At 37.3% G+C, this 22262-nt stretch overlaps 2 protein-coding genes across 2 annotated transcripts in view; both read left to right on the top strand.

The window, feature by feature from the left end:
* The window catches only part of ndufa9 (NADH:ubiquinone oxidoreductase subunit A9), a 6597-nt gene extending 5099 nt beyond the window's left edge, over nucleotides 1-1498 (top strand). Inside the window, exons 9-11 of the mRNA XM_015395333.1 lie at nucleotides 791-886; nucleotides 1086-1152; nucleotides 1249-1498. Of these exons, the coding sequence (XP_015250819.1) occupies nucleotides 791-886; nucleotides 1086-1152; nucleotides 1249-1419 (334 nt within the window). The 3' untranslated portion in view covers nucleotides 1420-1498. The remainder of the gene's footprint in view (nucleotides 1-790; nucleotides 887-1085; nucleotides 1153-1248) is intronic.
* Nucleotides 1499-2349: 851 nt separating this feature from the next.
* On the top strand, nucleotides 2350-18402 carry LOC107097954 (probable polypeptide N-acetylgalactosaminyltransferase 8). Its single transcript, XM_015395334.1, has 11 exons — nucleotides 2350-2375; nucleotides 7466-7759; nucleotides 7871-8037; nucleotides 10945-11128; nucleotides 11239-11433; nucleotides 13940-14054; nucleotides 14293-14478; nucleotides 17264-17401; nucleotides 17531-17626; nucleotides 17698-17865; nucleotides 17953-18402. Exons 1-11 carry the CDS (start codon nucleotides 2350-2352, stop codon nucleotides 18085-18087), a joined length of 1704 nt encoding a protein of 567 aa, XP_015250820.1. The 3' UTR covers nucleotides 18088-18402.
* The last annotated feature ends 3860 nt before the right edge of the window (nucleotides 18403-22262 follow it).

The raw sequence follows: 22262 nt of genomic DNA on the forward strand, positions 1-22262 counted from the left end.
GTTGTAGAGCAACTGGGGGGGGTGGATGGTTGTGATCTAAAATAATCCAAGGTTCTCCAAATACTTTGCATTAACATAAGTATTATATTAAAAACTTGAAAGTAACCAACGTGCATCAGAAGTGACCTCATTATTAGCCCCGCCATGCCTACTGTTATCTCATAAGAAGTATATAAAGTGGCTAAATACCACACCAATAAGCTCTTTGTAAATTCCTAGACTGAAGAAGAGCATTTATCAGAGAAACAGCAGAGACGACCACAGTAACTCTAGAGAACCCGCAGAGATCCACAGTTCAGCTGGGCTAAACATTCACCTGGATCGCCACCACTGGCGCACATCACAAATCCTTTTTTGTTATAGAAAAGCAAAAGAAGAAACGTAAGAGAAGTGCTGTTTTCTACACAGCAAACATGCAGAGAGCACTGCTCTGCTCAGATTAGGGGGGGGGGATTTGTTTTGCAAGATTAATTAATGTGACAAAATGTGGAAATGTGAGGTGTGAACAGCAAAGAATAAAGCTTTGTCTAAAATATATATATATACGTTTGTGGTTTTACTTTCATTGAAATTTTGGCTAAATTATTAGACAAAGCTTCTTTCTTTTTTTATTTTTTTAAGAGATAAATACATTTTTAATTAAGAAGCCTGTTTGGTTTTAGTTCTTTTTTTTTTAACAGAAAACATTTCTGGCCTCAGGCTGTCAGTATGTCACTGTTTGTCATTGTTGCTTTGGAAAAACTGGGTCCATCGGTTCAGTCTATTAATAACTGACTTTGTGTTTCTGAAGCCCAAACCGCTATGTCCTTCATGACCTGGTGGAGTACATCTACGCCGTGGCCCACAGGCCTTTCGTGCCCTACCCTCTGCCTCGCCCTCTCTACCAGTAAGCACACAATTCCAGTTTGACACTCTTTCCCCTTTAGACACACAGGATCTGGACCCAACAAAAGATGACGTTAAAAGAAAAACATTTTTCTATGTTGACGTTCTACCCTTTTATCCTAGACATATTTTAAACAAAACTTGTCTAAACAGTGTTATGTTTAAAGGGTGATGACGAAGTGCCTGCTTCTTATTTTTAGCCTCGCAGCAAAGATTTTTGCAATGAATCCCTTTGAACCATGGACAACTCCAGATAAAATTGACAGGGTAAGATCATGAAAAACGGACTGGTTCTTTGAGTTAGATTTAGTTTTTCCTACATAATGATTAACTTTAATCTTGTGACTTGATTTTTTTCCCAAGTTTCACACAACAGACATGAAGTATCCAGGACTTCCTGGCCTGGAGGATCTGGGTATCACAGCTTCCTCTGTAGAGCAAAAGGCAATTGAGATCCTTCGTCGCCATCGCCGGTTCCGTTACCTTGAAGCTGAACTGGACGAGACAAAGCCTGCCAAGACAGTCAACTATTAAACTAAAGCAGGAAAATCTCCTTCAATAATTCATCTTTCTTTAGTGGTATTCTGTACATAAATAAAAGACTATCCTTACAGTGTATTTGTGGGGTTTTTTCTGCTTCACAGTAGTATAAAATTTTTAAACAATGATCATACTAAAACAAATCAGTTATATAAAATAATTGTATTTGTTTCAGTGTCTATAAAAGGCAGATAATAATTATACATTTTATTTCAAAGGCGCCTTTCTGGACACTCAAGGTCACCATACAACGGATGAAAACAATGGCAGGGTGGTCTTGTGTCGTTAGAGCACATGACCCATGTATGGAGGCGTTTTGTCCTCAACGCGGCCAACCCGGCTTCGAATCTGACCTGTGGTCCTTTGCTACATGTCTCTCCCTCTCTCTCATACCCCCTTTCCTGTCAGCCTATTGTCCAAAAAACAGCCGCTAGTGCTGTAAAAACTGAACAAATAGAAAAGGCAGAAAAAGTCAAAACAAAAACCATTTAAAAAAAAATGCACAGGCTGGAACAGGGAAATTGATATTAAAGAGAATAGGCGATTTGAAATGGAGGAGTGAGTCCGTGTTTCTAGGTAGGGGTGGTAGAGAGGGGGGCACAGCAGCTCTACTCCCCATGGTGGCGAGACGGGCAGAAGGGACGAGCAGTTGGAGATCCGGGGTGATGTGGTGGAAATAAGTTCTTGTTATAATGCTTGACCAGTTGTAGTTTATGGAGTGATTTTTGAGGAAGGCCAAAGAGGAGAGATTAAATAATCCAGTAAGGACGTGACTACGCTGTGGACAAGTATGGCAGCAGACTCGGAGTGTGGAGGGACGGAGGCAGTTGATGCTTCTTAAGTGGAAGTAGGCAGACAAGGTAATGTTATTGATATGGGATTGAAAGGATAGGGTGCTATCAAGGATGACACACAGACTCTGGGATGACCAGGGGTCACCTGGCGGGAAGGTGAGATGGAGGGGCTGTCGGTTTTGGAAATAGTTTAGAGAACAATTTAGTGCCAATAAGGAAAGCCTCACTTTTACTACTGTTTAATTGAAGGAAGTACTTGGTGAACCAAGGTCAGAGATGCAATCTGCGAGGGAGGTGGGCAGAAGAGAAGACAATGGTTTTATGGTGAGGTAGAGCTGGGTGGAACATGCAGTGGAAATGCATGTTAAATTGGCGGACGATACTGCCAAGGGGAAGGAGGTCGATGATGAAGAGGAGGGGCCCCAGGACAGAGCCCTGGGGCACACCTGAGTTGACGGGGAGGGTATGGATTTGAGGGTCTTCAATTGAATGAACTGAGTGTAGCCAGAGAAGTAGGAAGTAAATCAGTCCAACAGAGCGTTAATGATGCTTAGTGATCAAACCTTTGTTTATAGATGTTCGAGATCGGCCTATTTTTCAGTGTCGTCCTGTTTCTCTGACTGTAACTGGCTGGATGTGCTCTCTCCACCCTTTGACATGGAAGCTGGCTTGGAGCTTTTCTGCCTGGTTGTGTGTTTCCTGGATGGGGTCACCTTTTACAGTTGCCCTGTGTATCAATGCTTCTGTCTCCTTGAACCCCAGTCGGCCTCGGCAGATGGCCGCTCACAGTGAGCCTGGTTCTGCTGGAGATTTCTTCAATCATGCTTAGTGTGAGGGATGCCTTCAAGTCAGAGAGTTAATGCCATGGTTTTCCTTAGATAGAAAACTTTGAATCAATTTGACTATATAATCTGGTGAACTGTAAAGTGCCTTGGGATGACATGTTGTGAATTGGTGCTATATAAATAAAGTGAATTGAATTGAAGCCAATCGATTAAAGGCTACTGAGGAGGGTGGTGTGACAGATGGTATCAAAAGCTGCACTCAGGTCAAGGAGGATGAGGATGGTGAGTAATCCAGAATCAGAGGCCATGAGGAGTAGTGATTTAGATGAGTGCTGTTTCAGTGCTAAAGAGTGGTCGGAAGCCAGACTGGAACTCTTCATAAAGGCTGTGTAAATAATAAACAGACTGTTTTCAAGCCCTTATTTCTGAATTAGAAAGATATGCTCTTCATAATAATGACATGCCGTTTAAGGTAAGAATTAATGAACCTGTGAATTATATATGCAAAGCAGACAGTCTAGGTTTGATACTACTTTAAAGTAGTATCAAACTAAATAAATAAATCCTATTTTATTTATTTTACTATGCCTTGGAAAAAAAATTATATTTTTCAGGCAGAAATGTAAGCCTTCTGCTCAGCATGTATTTTTCATTACCTGCAGACTGTATTGGGTCTGGTTCGTTGTTCTAATGTAAGGTGGCATAGAGCACTGATCTTTATTCACTGGATTGCTGATAGACCAAAAAAAAACTCAAGTCACTTGTCGCCATCTTGGTACACCCCTTTTTCACAAAGTTGCGCCATAAAAATTCATGTAATGTAATGACCATAACAATATATAAATACATGTATATTACATGTAGATCATCAATTTAGCACCTTTGGCACGTCACCAGAAAGTGCGTATGTGTAGTATTCTTAATATCTGGGTACAGTATTATATTCCTTTAACACACTAATTTTGTTGTAATGGAACTGTATAATATATTACATGATTTATAGACTTCATACTGACTATGCAATATGATGTGCGTATTTTTTTTATCATAAATGATGGTAATCTACTGATGCTACGAAGCAGCTAATGTGTATCAAAGTGATGACTTTATGTTTAATAGTCTTAAAAAACATCATTGTGTGACGCGGTAGCGCACACATTACATTCTGACTAGCCTATTTAAGGAGTACCAATATGGTGGCTGGTGACTTCACAGCACTGTGTACTACCAATTGTCTATCAGCAATCCAGTAAACAAATAGAGATCAGTGGCATAGAGGGGATCAGCCTGTGGTTCTGCTGTAGGGTTAATGAAGCATGGTTGCTTTATATGTAGTCAGTGTTTATCTTCCGTTTAACAGAACTCATGGTCATTTATTGACCCGATTTCTTAATTGAAGCAAGACCAGGTCCTCATTTAATGAATCTGTAGCCCTGATTTAGATTAAACTAAACAAGCATTGTTAGTCCAATCTAAGGACTTGATTAAGGTTGATTATTAAGGCTGTGAAAATAAAAAAAGCACCCTTTCTGACCATCAAATACAACTATGTGTGATTTATAAATGTATCTCCATTTAGCACTTGTGACTTTACACTGTTATTAGTAATACAGACAATTATAAGTGCATAAAAGATAAACACTGCCTTGTTTTATTCTAAACTCAAAGAAAAACATTGACAACATGACATTAGGAAGCACTAATTATTAACCCTTAATATATAGCTCAGCTTACTGGACTTTTTTTGTTTACAGCCATTTATATTTATGTTTCTGGTCCCCTTAGGTTGAGAAAAATCAGATAACCATTGATTGTGCACAGGTCTATAAAAGTTATCTTTCAGATAAGACATGTTTTACAGTTCAACCTGAGCTTTAAAGCTTGTTTAGTTGATTAGTCTCTGCATGGTAGAGAGAACAGAAAGACATTGACCTGATTTCCAGTCTGAAACTACTATGAAGGTGTATTTCAGAGTCGGTGTTATTGGAGCTTTTTTATTTTCTATGTACATATTTATTTCCATTACTGGAAAGCTTGGGGTGAAAAAGTTGGATCCAATAAGAATCATAGATCAAGAGGATATCAGTAGAAAATTGGACAGAATTGAAGAAACCCTAAACAAGCTGGGTGAGTAACAGATTTCTAAATAAATCAAAGCAAACAACTAAATCCGTCCTTTGAAATTGCTTAAAGATCTTTGAGTTTCTTTACTTAGCTGTAGGCAAGAAGTTAGAATAAACTTTGATAAGTCACACTTAATACAACTTCAAATTATGTATGTTAAACTATCATCATAATGATAAAAAAAATCCGAATCAACCTTACATCAAATACAGTCCAGTTATCTTCAAAATACCATGAGTATTAACATCTAATGATGTTTCTAGGTAAAAATGTTCTTCTATAACCTAGCTATTTATTTGTAACCTTTAAAAAGTGCTATAAAACCAACAGTACAAACTGTTAGAAAATTCCTGAGGCTGATTCTTTGAGTGTCTCACAAATAGGCTATATGTCAGATTCCAAAACTTTCTGAACTTCAGCCAGCTCCTTTGTTTCCTGCCTTTCATTACTAGACAAAATCAATAATCCAGGTTTGTATGATCTCAGTAACTTACTACAATCCACACCTTGATTAATCTGCCTCTTAAGTAATGAAAGATAAGCTGGCTGAAGTTCAGGAAGTGGTTAGGTTTGGCATATAGCCCAATGAATAAAAGGAACTGTGTTGAAAATGCTCGTCTGAGCAGGCTGTAAAGCAAAGTGGACTGAGTATTATGATACTGGGATCTTGATAACTGATTAGTTTAACTACATTAAAATATCTTAAAATGTTGCTTCATGCTGGAGACTGTGTGCCATGAATGTGAGGGAGGGGCAGCATCTTGTTTCCAGACCAGCAACATGAACGTTACGAATGGCGGATAACACCAACAAAAGGAAATGCACAAGCAGTGCAAAGTGTACAGTGTAGGCCAGTGATTCCCTTAGTGGTCCGCCAGTGCATCGCAAGGGGTGCAGGAAAATATTTTATTTAATAAAATAGAGTTGGGATCTGTTTTGTTAGAACACAACTGAAAATGTAACTTTTTTCAACCAAAAAGTAGGTTTTTCTTATATGTTTGAGTTCACTAAAACCAAGCAGAGGAAGAGACTGGATCTAGAGATCAGCCTGGTATTAGCTGTTTTTCACACTGAGCAATCAGAGTTCATCAAAGCAGTTTAGGGGTCTTGATGAAAACAAAGTAAAAGTAATTATGTCAGTAACAATATTTTGTTCCCAACTCATCAAGTTTAAATATAACGGGATTCTGCAGAGCTCCAGTTTAATAAATACAGGTTTATAATATGATTTCATTTGTATTTATTTTGATTCCTTACTAACTTCCAAGAACTTTTTGTTTAAGATGGAAAGAATAAATGATAAGAATTGAATGCTTAAATGAAAAGAATAAGTAAAATAAAGTTGATTTTATAATCAATTATTATAGGTTCCACTTTTGGACAATTATCAATACTTTGACTAAGAGAGGTACTCATGGTCATGCAAAATGCCCAACGAGGTACATAAGTCAAAAAGGTTGGAAAACACTGATGTAGGCTGTTTTGATGTAAAAGTTAATGTTGCATGTCAGGTGCGTGCTTTGATGCCGCAGTTGTTAGTGTATGGAGGCCTTAGTTCTCGACGTGGCCGACCCAGGTTCGAATCAGACCTGTGGTCCTTTGCTGCATGTCTCTCCCCTTCTCTCATGCCCTCTTTCCTGTCAGCCTACTGTCAGAAAAATGAGCCACTAGTACCGTAGAAACTCCAAAAAAAAATATTTTAAAGTTGCACATCCATCTAAGCAATCCAAAAATTGACAACATTTCCAGAACAATTTCCAGATCAATCAAGAAATTTTCTTTCGACTTTTAATATTCTAGGCATATTTTGAGCAAAGATCAAACATTCCCTGCAAAAACAATCTAGAAATAATAAGTAAAGATTTATTAATTTAAGTGATTAAGTGTATTTAGACTTAATGGGCTCTATGCACAGCTCCACTACTTCCTGAATTTAAAGCAGCTCCTTTGTTTCCTGTCTTTCATTACTGGACGAACTGATTAATCCAGGTGTGTCTGGCCAGTTACTTAGGTCATACACACCTGGATTAATCAGTGCATCCAATCATGAAAGACAGGAAACAAAGGAGCTGCTTTAAATTCAGGAAGTAGTGGAGCTGTGCATAGAGCCCATTGAGTAGGTAAATAAGATGATTTGCCAATGGAATAAGATTTTTTCTCTTAAAATAAGATAATTGGATAATATTCACTCGGAATAAGACAATACAATAGTTTTTTCTTATTTTAAATGTTAATTGTCTTGTTCCATTGGCAAAGTGTCTCGCTTACCTCCTCAATTCAAGACAAAATGCACTTATTCTAGGAAAAACTATTTTTTTGCTGCGTTGCTCCTCCTAGAAAACTGAGTAACATTTACTTCTGTTTTGTATTTCCCAAAAAAGCAAAGTTCATAGACAAACCCAGCCAAAAGATCTCCAATGAAGTTCTCCCTCCAAATAAGAAAAAAGAAAAGCCAAAAAATCCGGTGTCCAAGTTATATCCCAACTCCTTCCTGTTTACAAAGTGGGGCGATGATCTGTCAGAAGAGGAACAGAAGGAGGCTGAAGCTCTTTTTCAGATTTATGGATACAATGCCTTCCTTAGCAACCGCATTCCTCTCGATCGGAAACTTCCCGACATGAGAGATCCCAGGTAAGTGTTGCTGCAAAAAAATCCTGATAGTTTATACAGTTTTGTGTGTGTGTGTGTGTGTGTGTGTGTGTGTGTGTGTGTAAAAGTTAAAGATCATCTCACACCATGCAGATGTCTGAAGAGGAATTATCCCAAAGATCTTCCCAGCATCAGCGTTGTGCTGATCTATGTAAACGAGGCTCTCTCTGTGATTAAGAGGGCAGTATGCAGCATCATTACCCACACACCAAAACACCTGTTGAAGGAGATCATTCTGGTGGACGATCACAGTACCTACAGTAAGTTTGGCTTTGGTCTAACAATCTAATTATCTAATATCTAATTTTCAAGACGTTGTTAAAAACTATGATTTAGTGAAAAGTAGCATTGTTTTGCTAATAAAACCAAAGAAAACAAAAATGTATTTTCAAGCTGAGGAAAAGTTTGACTCCCTACCCATCTATTGATGGTGTATCCCCTTTAGGCTGGATTGCCATCAGTGAGGAGCTTAAAAAAACTCCTTACTTCCAGCTGTGAGACTGAGCTTTAACAAGATACAAGAATTTTCCATTTCTAATATTCTCCACCAGTCCTTGGTGAAATGTTTTGGGTCATCATAATATTTTGGGGTCCATTTCTGCTTTACCGATTATAAAGATGGTCTCACAGATTACCGCTGATTTAAATTTCGTTAGCAGGTACAGAAAATCCGCAGCTTCCTTTCTTAAAATGTAACTAACCCCCATTTTTTTATTTCTTATGTTTGAATGTGGGCTTGTTTAGCGCTGTAGTATTTGTTGAAAATTTGCCTTACTGCTGCCCTTGCAGGGTTGAACAGTGGCAAATGCAGTTGAATTTTCCTTAAATGTTACAAGCTGTAACAGGTTTTTTCTGACTTCAATCACCATAACCCTGAGCTAAGTCAGCACATGGCTTGAACTGATAAGATTCAAGTCCACAGAGCTCCAAGAAGCCTTCCTTAACCCTCCTGTGCAGAGGGGGCTGGAAAATAATCCACCTCAAAAAAACTTGTGCTCTGCATACCTATCAGTTAACCTGGCATAAGCCAGATTCATACTTGTAGTTCAATTTGAATTCTTCATAGTATCCGTGTGAAAAAGGCTTCTGTGGAAAGTGCATTCTGTACAATTATTCAAGCTGATTGGGTAAATCACCAAGCGTAAGCTGCCTCCCATGTCAAGCTTTTAGCCAATCACTGCAGCAATAGCTGCTGTGATGAATCAGATGTGTGTTTTTTATTTACTTACCATTTGAATGTGATGTGTAATTCATCCGTGACAATCCCAACAATGTTTTCCTGGAACAACTTGGATAAAAGCATATCTATCCATTTAGAGATTAGCAGCCATGACTCTGGGCTCTCAAATACCAGCTGGTAATCATAGCAGTGGGCTTTTTAACCACTTTTGCCAAGTTTTACATCAGTAATGCTTTTCAGCTTTAAGCCATATGGTCATCCATGAGAGTGACTAAATGAGACATGATAACAATCAGATCCTTCTGCAGCTTCTTCAATTGTTTCACGACAGAGTTAACTAATAAATCAAACTGTTTCCAAATCAGGTCGATACCAACATAGAAACATCTTTTCGTTCCTCAAAGAATGAAAATGGATAATTTTGGCTATTTAATAAAGAAATAGAGGCCGTTCCAGCTAAAACAGACTGAGTAGCAGAGTCTAGAGCACAGGTGTCAAACTGGTTCCAGAAAGGGCCGTGTGGCTGCAGGTTTTCTTTCCAACCAAGCAATGGCACACCAGACTCCACTCATCTCATCAAGTCACCATGTTAAGACTGGACTCACTTGATGAGATGAATGGAGTCTGGTGTGCCATTGCTTGGTTGGAAAGAAAACCTGCAGCCACACGGCCCTTTCTGGAACCAGTTTGACATCCCTGGTCTAGAGGTACATCAAATGGCCCAGCCATGTTTGTTTTGCATTAGTTTGCCACTTCTGGTTAAGGGCGTACACATCACTGCATTTCAATGGTTTGAAACATATCTATTCAAGGGTAATGCATCTGTTGGCTTCTGACAAAATATATTTTTGGGAGTTTGTTAGGAGATAGGCACCAGCACCCCACACGACCCCACTCGGGACAAGCATGTAAGAAAATGGATTGATGGAGTTTGTTAGGGCTGAAACAATTAATTGAACTTATCGTTATTAATCGACTATTGAAATAATCGTCAACTAATTTAGTAATCGTTATCATGAGTATAGAGAATCTAAAACATGCCTTTAGCTGACAGAGGGACCCACTTCGAGCAGTAAGTATACCAAAATTGTAAAAAAAAAAAAAAAAAAAAAAAAAAAAAAAAAAAAAAAAACACGAAAAAAATGTATAAATATTTTGCATAGATATAGATATAAAAAAAAACATATTTGCATAGATATAAAAAAAAAAACATGTTTGTCAATATGCTTAACCAGAATTCCTCAAGTGTAAAAGTTTGTTTCACTGTTTATTTTGTGAAAACTTTTCTATAAGGAACCTTTTATTAATTAATAACCAATTATTAATCGATTAATGGGAAAAAAATGAGTGGTCTGGTTTTGCTGGAGGTTTCTTTCTGTTAAAAGGGAGTTTTTCCTCTCCACTGTCACTACAAGCATGCTTGGTGTGAGGGATTGTCTTCGAGTCAATGAGTCGAAGCAATCAGTTGGTTTTCCTTAGATAGAAAACTTTTAATCAGTTTGTATGATCTGGTTGAATTGTCTCTGTAAAGTGCCTTGAGATTACGTGCTGTGAATTCAGGCTATATAAATAAATTGAATCTAATTGAATTGAGATTTTACAGAGGTTGAAATACACTTTAGAACTTCAGAGAGATCATTGGATGAACATAGGATTAACTTTCACTCTAGCAGTCGGGAGCACCTAACTTTATATTACTATAATGTTCAGTATTACTATTCATTAAATATTTCCAAATGTGTAAAAATACAAAGATGTTATAAGGCACCCTAGTATGTTCACCTGACTGCGGATCCCACATGTATTAATCTTATACAGGAGATTTTGTTTAAGCCCAGATGGCAGGTCACAGGTTTTGGGGCTTAACAAACAAAAATCTCCTTGAAAGATCAGATTCATTTCAGGTTACTTGGAACCTGTACTTCTCTGTATTTCCAAATGCTCTGTACCCTCTGTACTCCTTAATGAAGAACTTTTTTTTTTTTAGATGATCTTGGAAAACCTTTGGAAGACTTTATTGATGAGGTTCACAGAGAAATGCCTGGTCTTATTAAAAAAATCTGGCACACACGCCAGATGGGTTTGTCCCAGTCCCGGATCACAGGCTGGAAGAAGGCCACAGGAGATGTTGTGGCCATTTTAGATGCTCACATTGAAGCTACTCTGGGCTGGTAAGCACAAAACTTCTCATAACCACTAATTGTCTAAAAATAAATGTAAATCTAGTTCAGTATCTACTGCTGGGTTTAATAAAACATGTAGCTGACTATATCTTCTGCAGGGCTGAACCTTTGTTGGCCAGGATCAAAGCTGACAGGACTGTGGTGGTGTCTCCTGTGTTTGACAAGGTCAACTATGATGATCTACATGTAGAAAAATATATGCCGTTCGCTCAGGGCTTTGAATGGGCTCTGTGGTGCATGTATGAGCCCTTCAAACCAGACTGGAATGAAGGGGACGAATCACAGCCTGGAAAGTATGTGGAAAAAGGAGATCTTCTCTTTGACCCCTCAGTGAGCTAGAATGGATTTTGAAGGTTTAATGTAGTCATGACCTTTTCACCACAGGTGGATACATTTGATCAGTTATATATATATCAAACTTAGTCTGAAGAACAAATCCCCTCCGTCACAAATGTCAAACATTGAAAATATAAATTTGAATAATAAAGCTGTTTTAATGCAGCCTAATAGGAAAGTTTTTTATAACCATGAAATTTTAACATCATAGTATAGCATATCAATTAGACTTAAGCCGAAGCTTTGACTAGGCCACTATGTACCCTTATTTGGCTTATTATTGAAGTTTCTGTGTTGGATTTGTTAATGTTCACTGGATCATTTTCCAGCTTCATCATAACCCATTGTGCCCCATAAAGAGAGAGCAGAATTCATACCGCATGAATACTTTGAGCTCTGAATACAGATTACTCTGGTGTGAGCCAACAGAAATGATCAAGACTCCTGGATAGGTGTCAGAGGGTCTTCTAATTTAAGCCTGTTTGTGGTTAACATTACTCTATTTTAGCCCCATTTCAGACATATTTTTGAACTGGGATTAAGTTTGTGGTTAAATACCTGTATACCTAAGATAGCAGTTATCCCAACTCAAGTTTATCCTGCAAGTTACTCCATGAGACAACTCATGAACTTCTTGAAGCTATCCACAATCTGTTACACTTTTAGATGTGATCATACACAAGAAAAGTATGCCCTATACTGTTACTATGGCTCAAATGTGCATCAGATGTATAAACACTCTTCCATGTTCTCTAATAAATACAAATTGTTTAGCTATTTCACAGGGATTGTCTTAATTTTTTCATAATAAACCATGAACCAAGGTTTAGCTTCACACGTTTATAATATGTGTGGACTAATCCTAACTCAAGCTGTCTAATGCAGTAGGTAAAGATTAAATACAATAGCTGATAACTGGGCCATACCTCATATAACTGCACTTTTATATTTTTTCATTGATATATTGCTATGTCCTTTTTGTGTCCGCTGGGTTACACCTAGATGCAAATTTCACCTCTGTACTCAGACACACACATTTTTTTCATGTCAGACAGGTGTACTTTTGAGGATGAACTGTCATTATCTATCATTCATGCAGTTACTGGTCTCTGCCACGCTAAATCTTCTTATTTTGCTGCAGGACCAGTTTTGCCTGTAATTTAATGTATTTGTAATCTATCTCTGAATGAAATAATTAATATTTTAACTTATATTGGCTCACAATTTATATTCTTCTTGTTGCCTTTGTTTATCATGTTTTCTGCATTTCATTGATGAGGGATTCTCGCTGAAACTACCCGGAAATCTGGATCTCAGACTCGAGTTAGCTACCTGATATCCCCTGTTCTAAAATCAAAAATCCTAAAAATCACAAAACTGAATAGGATGACTCAGTTGCATTGCTCTATACTCAGAGCAGTTAACTTTCTTCAAAAGGTTGAAGATTTATTTTAATTTTTCTCTCCTCAGTCAGGCAAAGGCTGGTAAACAAGGACCGCTAGATGGTTTACACACACAAAGGCTTTAGTATAGAATAGAATAGAATAGAATAGAATAGAATAGAATCGAAACAATAGGATAGAATAGAAACAATAGAATAGAATAGAATAGAAAGTAAAATCCCTTTTTTGTCTAACAATGGGGAAATTCTGGTGTTTACAGCACCAAAAAGATTATAGAAAAAATGGTCACACAAATATGGACCTTAGAATAGTGAAGAGTTAAAAGATAAACAATAAAATACTGCTCTGTAAAGTGTTTTCAAGAATCTCTCAGTAAAAGATAGGGATAAAAAAAAAAAAAAAAAACTCCAACAAAACAGGGATGGCAGAGCCAATGCATTGCATACAACAAATATGGATGTGCCATAATTTTCTTTAGTTAAATAACAGCATCTAGGTAATCTTTTCTTGACCAAAGTAGATCTAACTCAGGCCATTTAATTCAGTAGGTTAAAATTGAATGTTAGCCCAAAACCTTAGTTATTACAAATAGAAGTCACTGCTAAAGCCTTAAATTGGTATAGTGATGGTTTCAGACCTGATCCTTTACAGGCAGATAAGGTAACTGCAAAGTTTTCCTTCTATTACCCCAAAAGCTGATCCAGAAAAAGAAATTGATTACTGTAACAGGTTCTACTAGTTGATCCATTTTGATTTCCATTTTATACTGTACTAAATATTAAAAGCAGCCTGTGATGGACAGGCAACCCGTCCAGAGTGTACCCCGCCTTTCAAGTGCTTGAGATACACACCAGCTCCCTATGACCCTGACGGACGGATGGACGGACGGGCAGATGGATAGATTTTATTCAAATCTAAGATATAAAAGCATTTTGAAGTTCTTTTGGTTAAAGATCAAATGTGAAGTGACTATTACTATGTTGGTATTATGTACAGCCTTTTTGTACAGCAGGCAAGTAATTGTCTGAGTTTTTCATGCTGTTTTGTGTCTTTCATGCAGGAGTCCTTCTGTGATGGGCATCTTTGCAGCAGACAGGTATTTCCTTGGAGAAATCGGTGGACTTGATGGGGGCATGACAGTTTACGGAGGAGAAAATGTTGAATTTGGGATTCGTGTGAGTGACAGCAGATTTTAACAGCAATATTTATCTTATTTATTTACACAGGTGTTATATTTATTTATATTTTTCCTCTAATCTTTTTGTTTCTATAACACCAGAATTTCCCCATTTAGGGACAATAAAGGGATTTTATATTCTACTCTATTTACATTGTTTAAGTAATGATAAACACTGTTGTATAATTGGGGCTAGCACAATAACTCCTGAACTCTGATCTGTATTGACTGCTCAGGTGTGGCTGTGTGGAGGAAGTGTGGAGGTTGTGCCTTGCTCCAGGATAGCTCACATCGAGAGAGCACACAAACCATATGCACCTGATCTCAATCCATCCATGAGGAGAAATGCCTTAAGGGTTGCTGATATTTGGTTGGATGAGTACAAGAAAAATGTGTTTATTGCCTGGAACATTCCTCTTAAGGTGAGTTGTGCTCAATATTTCAGTTGGACAAAGGCTAAAAGAAAGATTAATTGAGACTAAAGAGGAAGTATTTTAATTCTTCTTTGATGAGTGTAGTAAGACTAACCAAATAAACCAGAAACTATCATTGTCTTTAGGAATGCATTATATTGTTGGCAAAACACCACCTGTCACAACCAAGCAACTAATTAAGTTGTAATTAATCTGTAATATATAATTCCTTAACCAAAACTCCACCTTGTTTCCCATTGACATTTTGTTTTAATTGAGGGTTAAAAGGGACTATGTTAAATATTTAAATGAATAGATCATGAAATACATATATAAATCTAAGTTTTCCATGGCATAAATAAATCTCTGATTAAGTTGGGTGAGGGCAAAACAGACTCTAACATCTGATTGGCTGCTTTGCACAGCAGGTTCAGACAACTTCTTCCAAGTTTGCTGTGTCCTAAAGTCAGTGTCTTGGGTGAAAAGTGGTTGAATTAATTAGATAACTAAAAGACAGTGTTAACATTAATTTACAAAAGACTCTGAGTTTGCTGAAAAATGCCTCTATAACTTTTAGCAGACAGCTTGGTGTGGTTATGCATAGAGAATGCCTCCAGACTTCATTCATAATCGCCATTAGTCCCGCCCACATAATTTGATTGGTAGAGTAAACCTAATAAATAATTTTGTAGAGACTCTTCTGAATAAATACAGACGGAAATAATTATATGTGTTTCTTAAATGATTGTATTTTAAAAGAATAAGATTTCATTATTTAATTATTTAACAGTACAATTCATAATTTATTGACATTTAATTATTTAATTTAATGATTTCATGATTAAATTGCATATTTACCTGTTTAATGTTGCAGTAAATATATAAAATATACAATGGTAGACATATGGTATTTGCAGTTACTTACCACAACATTTATTTAATCATGGTACCTTTATTTTAATATTTTTGTCCCTTTAACCATTTTATAGCTGGTAATTTTGTCTGGATACAGTTAATATAAGCAGAACCTAAATAACACATCTGTAACAGTCCATTCTAAAGTAAGGTCGTTTCTTGCAGCAATAAAAGGCCATAGCGCAATCCATGTACATCTAGTCTTCAGGAGTCAGTGTCCTGCATGTTTTAGCTGTGTCCTGCTCCATTACTTCTGAACACATTTGGACCAAGTTCATGTGATTCTGCTGTAGTTAACATTTGAAAAATCAGGTTTTCCCCATCTCAGCATTACAGCAACCTCAACAAGTTAAAAGCACAAAACTTTTGAAATAATATCTCTGCTGTTCATCCTTAAACCTTAGTTCTGTTCGCAATAATTAAAACTGAATGAAATATGAAAATATGAAATATGGTCTTTCCAAATAAATAGATCAAGGCTCCATGTATCTATCAATGTCAAAGAAAAGAAAAACACTTTTAAATGTTAACACCTAACTTTAATAGATTAGATACTTGTTTGTGACCTTATTCACAAAATACCGCCTTCAATTTAACAAACAACAGCATGAGTCTGAAACTAAGAACTGAAATAAACTGTCCAATAATGCCAAAGCTTTAGTTATAACAACCTGTAGAGCATAAGGCTGGTGTTTCAATTTAATAAAAACCTGATTTAGTTTAAATCCAGTCCTTAATGGAATGTGTTTCCACACATTCGATTAAGGACAACATATATGCTGTTGTTTAGGGCAGGGGTATTAAATGTTTTCCAGGCCAAGGACTCCCTAATTATGTATAGTATGAAATTGTGTTAAACTTGCCCTTAGTCATTCTATTACAGATGGAGTAATGTAACTAAAGTAATTTCTCCCTGGGATTTTTTAAGTATTTCTGATTCTGATTCCTGGAAAAAGATAAGGAACTTAGACTTGGAGTGTCAGTAAACATGTCCTCTAAGGTTCAGTTGTTGTACCTGTTGACCAAAGTTGGGCAGGTTTAATGCTGTTCGTAAATCAACAACAACCTCCCCAAAAGCAAGTCCACAAATCACAGTATACTTTAGAAAAGGTGGCTATGATCACATGAACATAGCACACAGCTTTATGCATTATAACACTACACAGATAAATTTACATACAATTATTCTAACAGCTCTAAACTCGGTTCTTGTTTCTTGCTTCCTGCTTCTCTGTGTATTCTACTGACCTTCCATCCTGATTCCTCACATTTAAAGGAAGAACAGCATATTTTAACCTGACAGCTGACATTCATGCTGCTGATCAGACCCATATGTTTTCAGTCCAATGCCCCAGTTGCTTCCTTTGTGTCCATCTCTGCTCCGTTCTACTCTCAAACCTGGCTCCTGCCTTGGTTCCTTATGTACTTAAAATTATTTCCACTTTTCCTGCACTCATCACATCCCTATGTCATGTTCCATGACTTGCTTCCTTTACTGCCTTATTCTCTCTCTGCCCAACTTCCTGTCCACCTGCAAATGAATCAAACCTTAACAAAAACATTAGAATAGATACAATATAACAATGTAGAAAAGTCAAAAGCTAATACATATCTGTCAGGAAAAAAATACTAATAATTACTTTTCCCTACTAAATAAATATTATCAAATTAAAGGTTTGGTCTAAAACTTTCACTGTAAGTGTTTGCTGATACAATAAATAATTTATCAATTTGAAATTTTCTGTTATATATTTTCTTTATATATATATTTAGCTGATTATATTCCATCTGCTAAAGTGTATGGTGTATGTTTTAATTTAGCACAAATTCGACCTAAATATAACTTTTTAACATGTACTATTTTGATATCAACAAACAGGATCATGGGATTGATATTGGTGATGTATCAGAGAGGAAAAAACTCAGAAAGAACCTGAGTTGTAAACCTTTCAGTTGGTACCTGGAGAACGTGTACACCAGTCTGGAAAGATTGGATAATATCCTGGGCTACGGTGTGGTAAGGAACATCTTCAGGGGTTCATGCAAAACCAGTTATTCTGAAATAATATACACTGTTCACATAAAGAAATAGGCTTTTAAATATAACATTTACACATGTAAAGCTCTGAAACAGCACTCTGATCAGCTGCAGAACAGCCTTCACAAGAGGATGTGTGTGGATCAGGGAGCGATTCCTGGAAGTATCCCAATTTTATACGAGTGCCACTTCCAAGAACCACAGGTAACAAAGATACTGATATGAGCTTAATATTAATACCAAGTCCAAAAAGTGAAAATGTTCCTTTCCTGCAGCGATGTTACTACAACACCGAGGGTGAAATAATCATAGGGAATATAAAATCTCACAAATACAGCAGTAACCGCTGCCTGGTGGATCCAGGTTCTGGCAGCATCCCAACTCTGCATGAGTGCAAGGTGGCAAAGGTCAACCAGTTACACATGAACTGGGACTTCAGACAAGTAAGCTGGGAGCTTTTTTCACTGCCTCAATGCTTTCCATCTGAAACAACGGTGTTATCACATTAATGTTGTCTCAAACTTTCACAGGGCAAAGAAATTAGGAACAAAGCCACAGACAGATGCTTGGAGATCGCCCAGGGAGACAACTTTTACTATCAACTCATCCTTCAGAAGTGCAGCGGGCAGAGATGGACCATTCAGCACCTCATCACAACCTTCTAGCTACACAGAGAAAATCTGAACAGTTGAGACAGCATCTATAAGTCATGCACTCTTTAAATTAAGCTATTTTAGAGCGGGAAGTTCAAAGCCATCAGAAGTTTTGTTTGCCACAAACCCTCAAGGTGGCGCAGCAATCATGTGGGAGATTCTCTTATCAGATGACATAGCCTGCAAAAAGATAAGCATGATGAAAAATTAACCCATGCCATCACTCTGACTATCCCCAGGATGAAATGCAATGGTGGCAGCATCATGTGGGTGGAGCTTTGTGCAACCAACTGTGAAGGAGCAGAGATTAGAGTCTGAGACGATGTCCAGCTGGTACCTATAAAAATAAACTATTACTCTTGTCATAAAGCAGTACCTACCATCCTATGTGCAAACAACTTGAACATAATAAAAAGATCAGTGAAAGTTAAGACTGATATGTTTCTTATTTATTCTATAAAAGCATTTCTTTTTTGAAGATATTAGCAGGGTTTTATTTATCAACTGTTTCTTAAATTGAATAAATGTAAAAGAAGGCAGGGAGTGGTGTAAACGTACATCCATCCCTTCCATCTTTCTACAGTAACTCTCACGCACCTGTGTAGGTATGTAAATAAAACATCCTTCATCACCAGGATCAAACTAATACCTTAATAACAAGCTAACATTTGGTAAAAATACAAGCTCCACCTCCTCTTCTTGTCTCTGGGATTTTCATACAACCATACTTCCATTCTTAATAAAGAAATATAATAATTGTTAGGAAATTTAATGAGCAAGCACCGAACTTGTTTTATAAAAATGACTAGAAGGACAAAATAATTTCCTTATATATGCCTCCAAACGTTCAGCTTGGCTCTTCTTTGTTTGCTTTAAAGGTATAGTGGTGGATTTTCATTTTTCAATAAAAAAAAAAAAACATACACAAAAAAAACCCTGTGCCCGCTCCAGAGAGGGAGCGCCTATTAAACGTAAGAGAATGCACGAGCCCATTTCTCCTCGTGCACGCTCTGTTTAAAAGTTGTTGTGTATATCGTTCGTACAAGCTTACTTTCCAAAAGAAGATTAGCAGGTTTTCCACAATGTCAGACTCACCACTGGTAAGAGAAAATGGGGACAAGCACGTAGGATATGCTCATGTAAACATATCATCAGAATTATTTTTGAGGATCCACCTGGAAAAAGAACATCCTCCACCATCCCTTTAAGGTGAAGTTCAGCATTCTTTCTATAGTTATGAACCTCTTATTCTTTGTAATATCATTGGACAATCTTCATGGAAACCTGCAGAAATCAGAGCTGCAAAGAGCAGTTGATTCCTCACACAGTATTAAACTGTAATATTTAATATTTAAGGATCAAAATATAGATACATGCATGGCTTTTAGCTTGTTGTTGATCATAGTTAGACTGAGCAGATCAAATGGCAAATAACCCTAATTATTATCTGACATGCAACTAAGACACAGTTAACCAGACTAATGTTCCTTTCCTTGTGTTCAGGGGTCTCTTGTGGTTTAATGCTGCCCCCTTAAGTGTTTTACATGATAGGCTCAGTTTCCTCCACTGCTCTTGGCTTTAGATGTTTCTAATAAAAAATAAAAAATCAAAGTTCTTCAAACAAGTAATTGTTTTTTACCCTCCACCATCTATAAGAGCTATTTTTTTCTCTGCAAACAACTAATAGCATTTTATACTTTTATCAATGGCTTATTTATTATTTGTGGGTCTGCGGCTGCCTTGCGTCCCTAAGCTGTTAGATTTTATAATTACAGAAGTTACTATGCTTTCTCCTCAAAAAATCCTTTTAGTTCTATATTGCAGGCAGCAGTATTACGAATATCACTTTTGCAAAATACACAGTAGCTAGGATTTGACTCAATATATAGCCACATATGCAAGAAAGTTGAAAAGATTTTAGTATGTGGTTTCTGCCTATAAAAACTACCTGTGTTTTACAATTTCTATGACAAGCATAGATTAGCAATGAGAGATTCTGGCCCACAGCATCATACTGCCTCCAATGAAAGCTGCTAGTTAAAGGCAAATGAGATTTCCCATTTCTTTTTTCATTAACCAGGCCCACATATTTAACTCATCTGCTTGATTATTTTCTTTACAAGTGGCTAAAAATGAGGGGAAAAGGGCCTTTTCAACCGCCTGAGATGTCTCCCTTCAGCTCCTCCAATGCTACTGTGGGCCTCTTGTGTTCTTTGGAACAATACCCTAATCCTTTGTCCGTGTTCAGATTACAGAATAACCAATACAGGATTTTCAAGACTGATGCTGATACCAATTATTCTTACATCAGTCTAACCATCCCCTTTATGTGTTGCTGACATTTTTTGTGCTTTCTAGAGTTGTTGCTCTATATTAACCATGTCCATTGAATGGGGAAGATGAAAGTTTGCTCTGTAGCTGACTTACTCTACCTCCCCGGTAGACAGTTTCACAAAACACTCCTACAGAGGTGTGCCTTCTTGCTTTCTGTAAGCTGTCCTGGGGTTCACATTGGAGAGGAAGCCATCATGGAAGCGACCATCATTGCTCATGCCCAGCATCATCTCATTGCTTATAGTTTTTAACTATAAGTTTTCCTTTCTCTACATGGTGGTTACTTTAGTTGAGTTTCACTAGTTTATAGTTTTTAAGTCTATACTATAGACTATTATATGTTTAACTTGGAGCAGAATGATTTTTGTTAAATTGTTATATTTTGACTGGAATTTTTGGTGAATTTATTCAATATATGTGCAGAATTATCTGTTAGACCACGATTTGACCTTCGTCACACTCTAATTTATTGTTCTAACACAAATCCAGTAGGACGTGTGTTTACAAACAATGTTAGACAGTCTGAATAAACATATTACAGTACATGTTTACACTCCTTTTGGGGTGGGCAATAAAGCTGCACAACAACATGATAAAAATTACACAATTATTGCAAATGTTACATAACTCAAAAAAAAAAAAAAAAAAACACCTAAAATGAATAACAATGGAGAGCAACAGGAGGGAAGGAAATGCAGGCATTATCACAATGCATGCCTGCTGAATGCACTAATGTAATAGTTCCAAACTTTTTCACTCTTGGTTCCCCTTTTTTATACAAGAACGTTTTTGCAACCCTCCTCTCTAACCTTTTCAGAAAAGTAAATTACATATTGCAATAAAATAAGCTCAAGTCCACTTTAAATTACAAAAAATACAACATTTAAGTTAGACTTAGACTTACTTAGAAAACTTTTGTTGTCATGTTGTATACACAGAGTGTATACAAAACCAATTTTCTTTTACTACAGCTTTCAGACAGTAAATTAACATTTCCATTCCATAAAGTACATCAGTGATTAAATGTAAACAGTATGGGAGAAAAAAAACACGTTGCCAAAAATGCATTGATATGGTAGTTCAGAGCATTAAATGACTTGTCTCTTCCCAGACTATTCCACACTTCAACTTTGTCAAAGTTGAGTGCATCCTCTCCCCGATGTGAAACGGCTTTCACTGGTGGATTGCTGTTTAGTGCCTTAAACCTTTCAAAGAAGTTGTTTAGTTCATTTAGGAAGTCAACATCAGCTGCACCCACCGGGGGGGGGGACAGTGTGTTGTAGTCTGTGATCGTCTGTACGTCTGTATGCCTTGCCACATCCCCCTGGTGTTGCTGGCATCATGGACACGATCCTTGATCTCCCAGCTGTGGCTCTGCTTCGCTGATCTGATGGCACGGTTTAAGCTGGCACGCACTGTCCTCAGTGCCTCTTTGTCACGAGACTTGAAAGCAGAGTTCCGTGCTTTTAGTGATTTCCGAACCTCCCCATTCATCAAGGGTCATTGGTTGGCCCGGGTGGTGATGTTCCGGGTGGTGTAGGCTGACACAGTCATGGCATACTCATCTATATTTATCTTTTTGTCACAGGTTGCTGCAGCTTTGAACATGTTCCAGTTAAAGCATTCCTGGAGTTTCTCCATGGCCCCCTCAGTCCACACTCTGACCACCTTCACTGTTGTTTTAGCCCTGATTAGCTGGAGCTTGTATGCAGGAATTAGCATGACAGATAGGTGGTCGGATGACCCGAGGTGGGGGCAGGGGCTGCTCTGAATGAATCATTGATGTTAGAGTAAACCAGGTCTGGACTGGTTTACTCTAGATTTCAACTCCACTCTGGTTGAGAGTGGAGTTG

Source organism: Cyprinodon variegatus, unplaced genomic scaffold, assembly GCF_000732505.1.
Source record: "Cyprinodon variegatus isolate N-32 unplaced genomic scaffold, C_variegatus-1.0 Scaffold737, whole genome shotgun sequence".
In the NCBI taxonomy this organism is placed as follows: domain Eukaryota; kingdom Metazoa; phylum Chordata; class Actinopteri; order Cyprinodontiformes; family Cyprinodontidae; genus Cyprinodon; species Cyprinodon variegatus.

Coding starts and splice junctions, on each gene's coding strand:
- LOC107097954 (XM_015395334.1), top strand. CDS start 2,350: ATGACCAGGGGTCACCTGGCGGGAAG. Junction 11,129..11,238: donor ATTGAAGCTACTCTGGGCTG/GTAAGCACAAAA, acceptor TATCTTCTGCAG/GGCTGAACCTTTGTTGGCCA. Junction 17,402..17,530: donor ATATCCTGGGCTACGGTGTG/GTAAGGAACATC, acceptor CACTCTGATCAG/CTGCAGAACAGCCTTCACAA.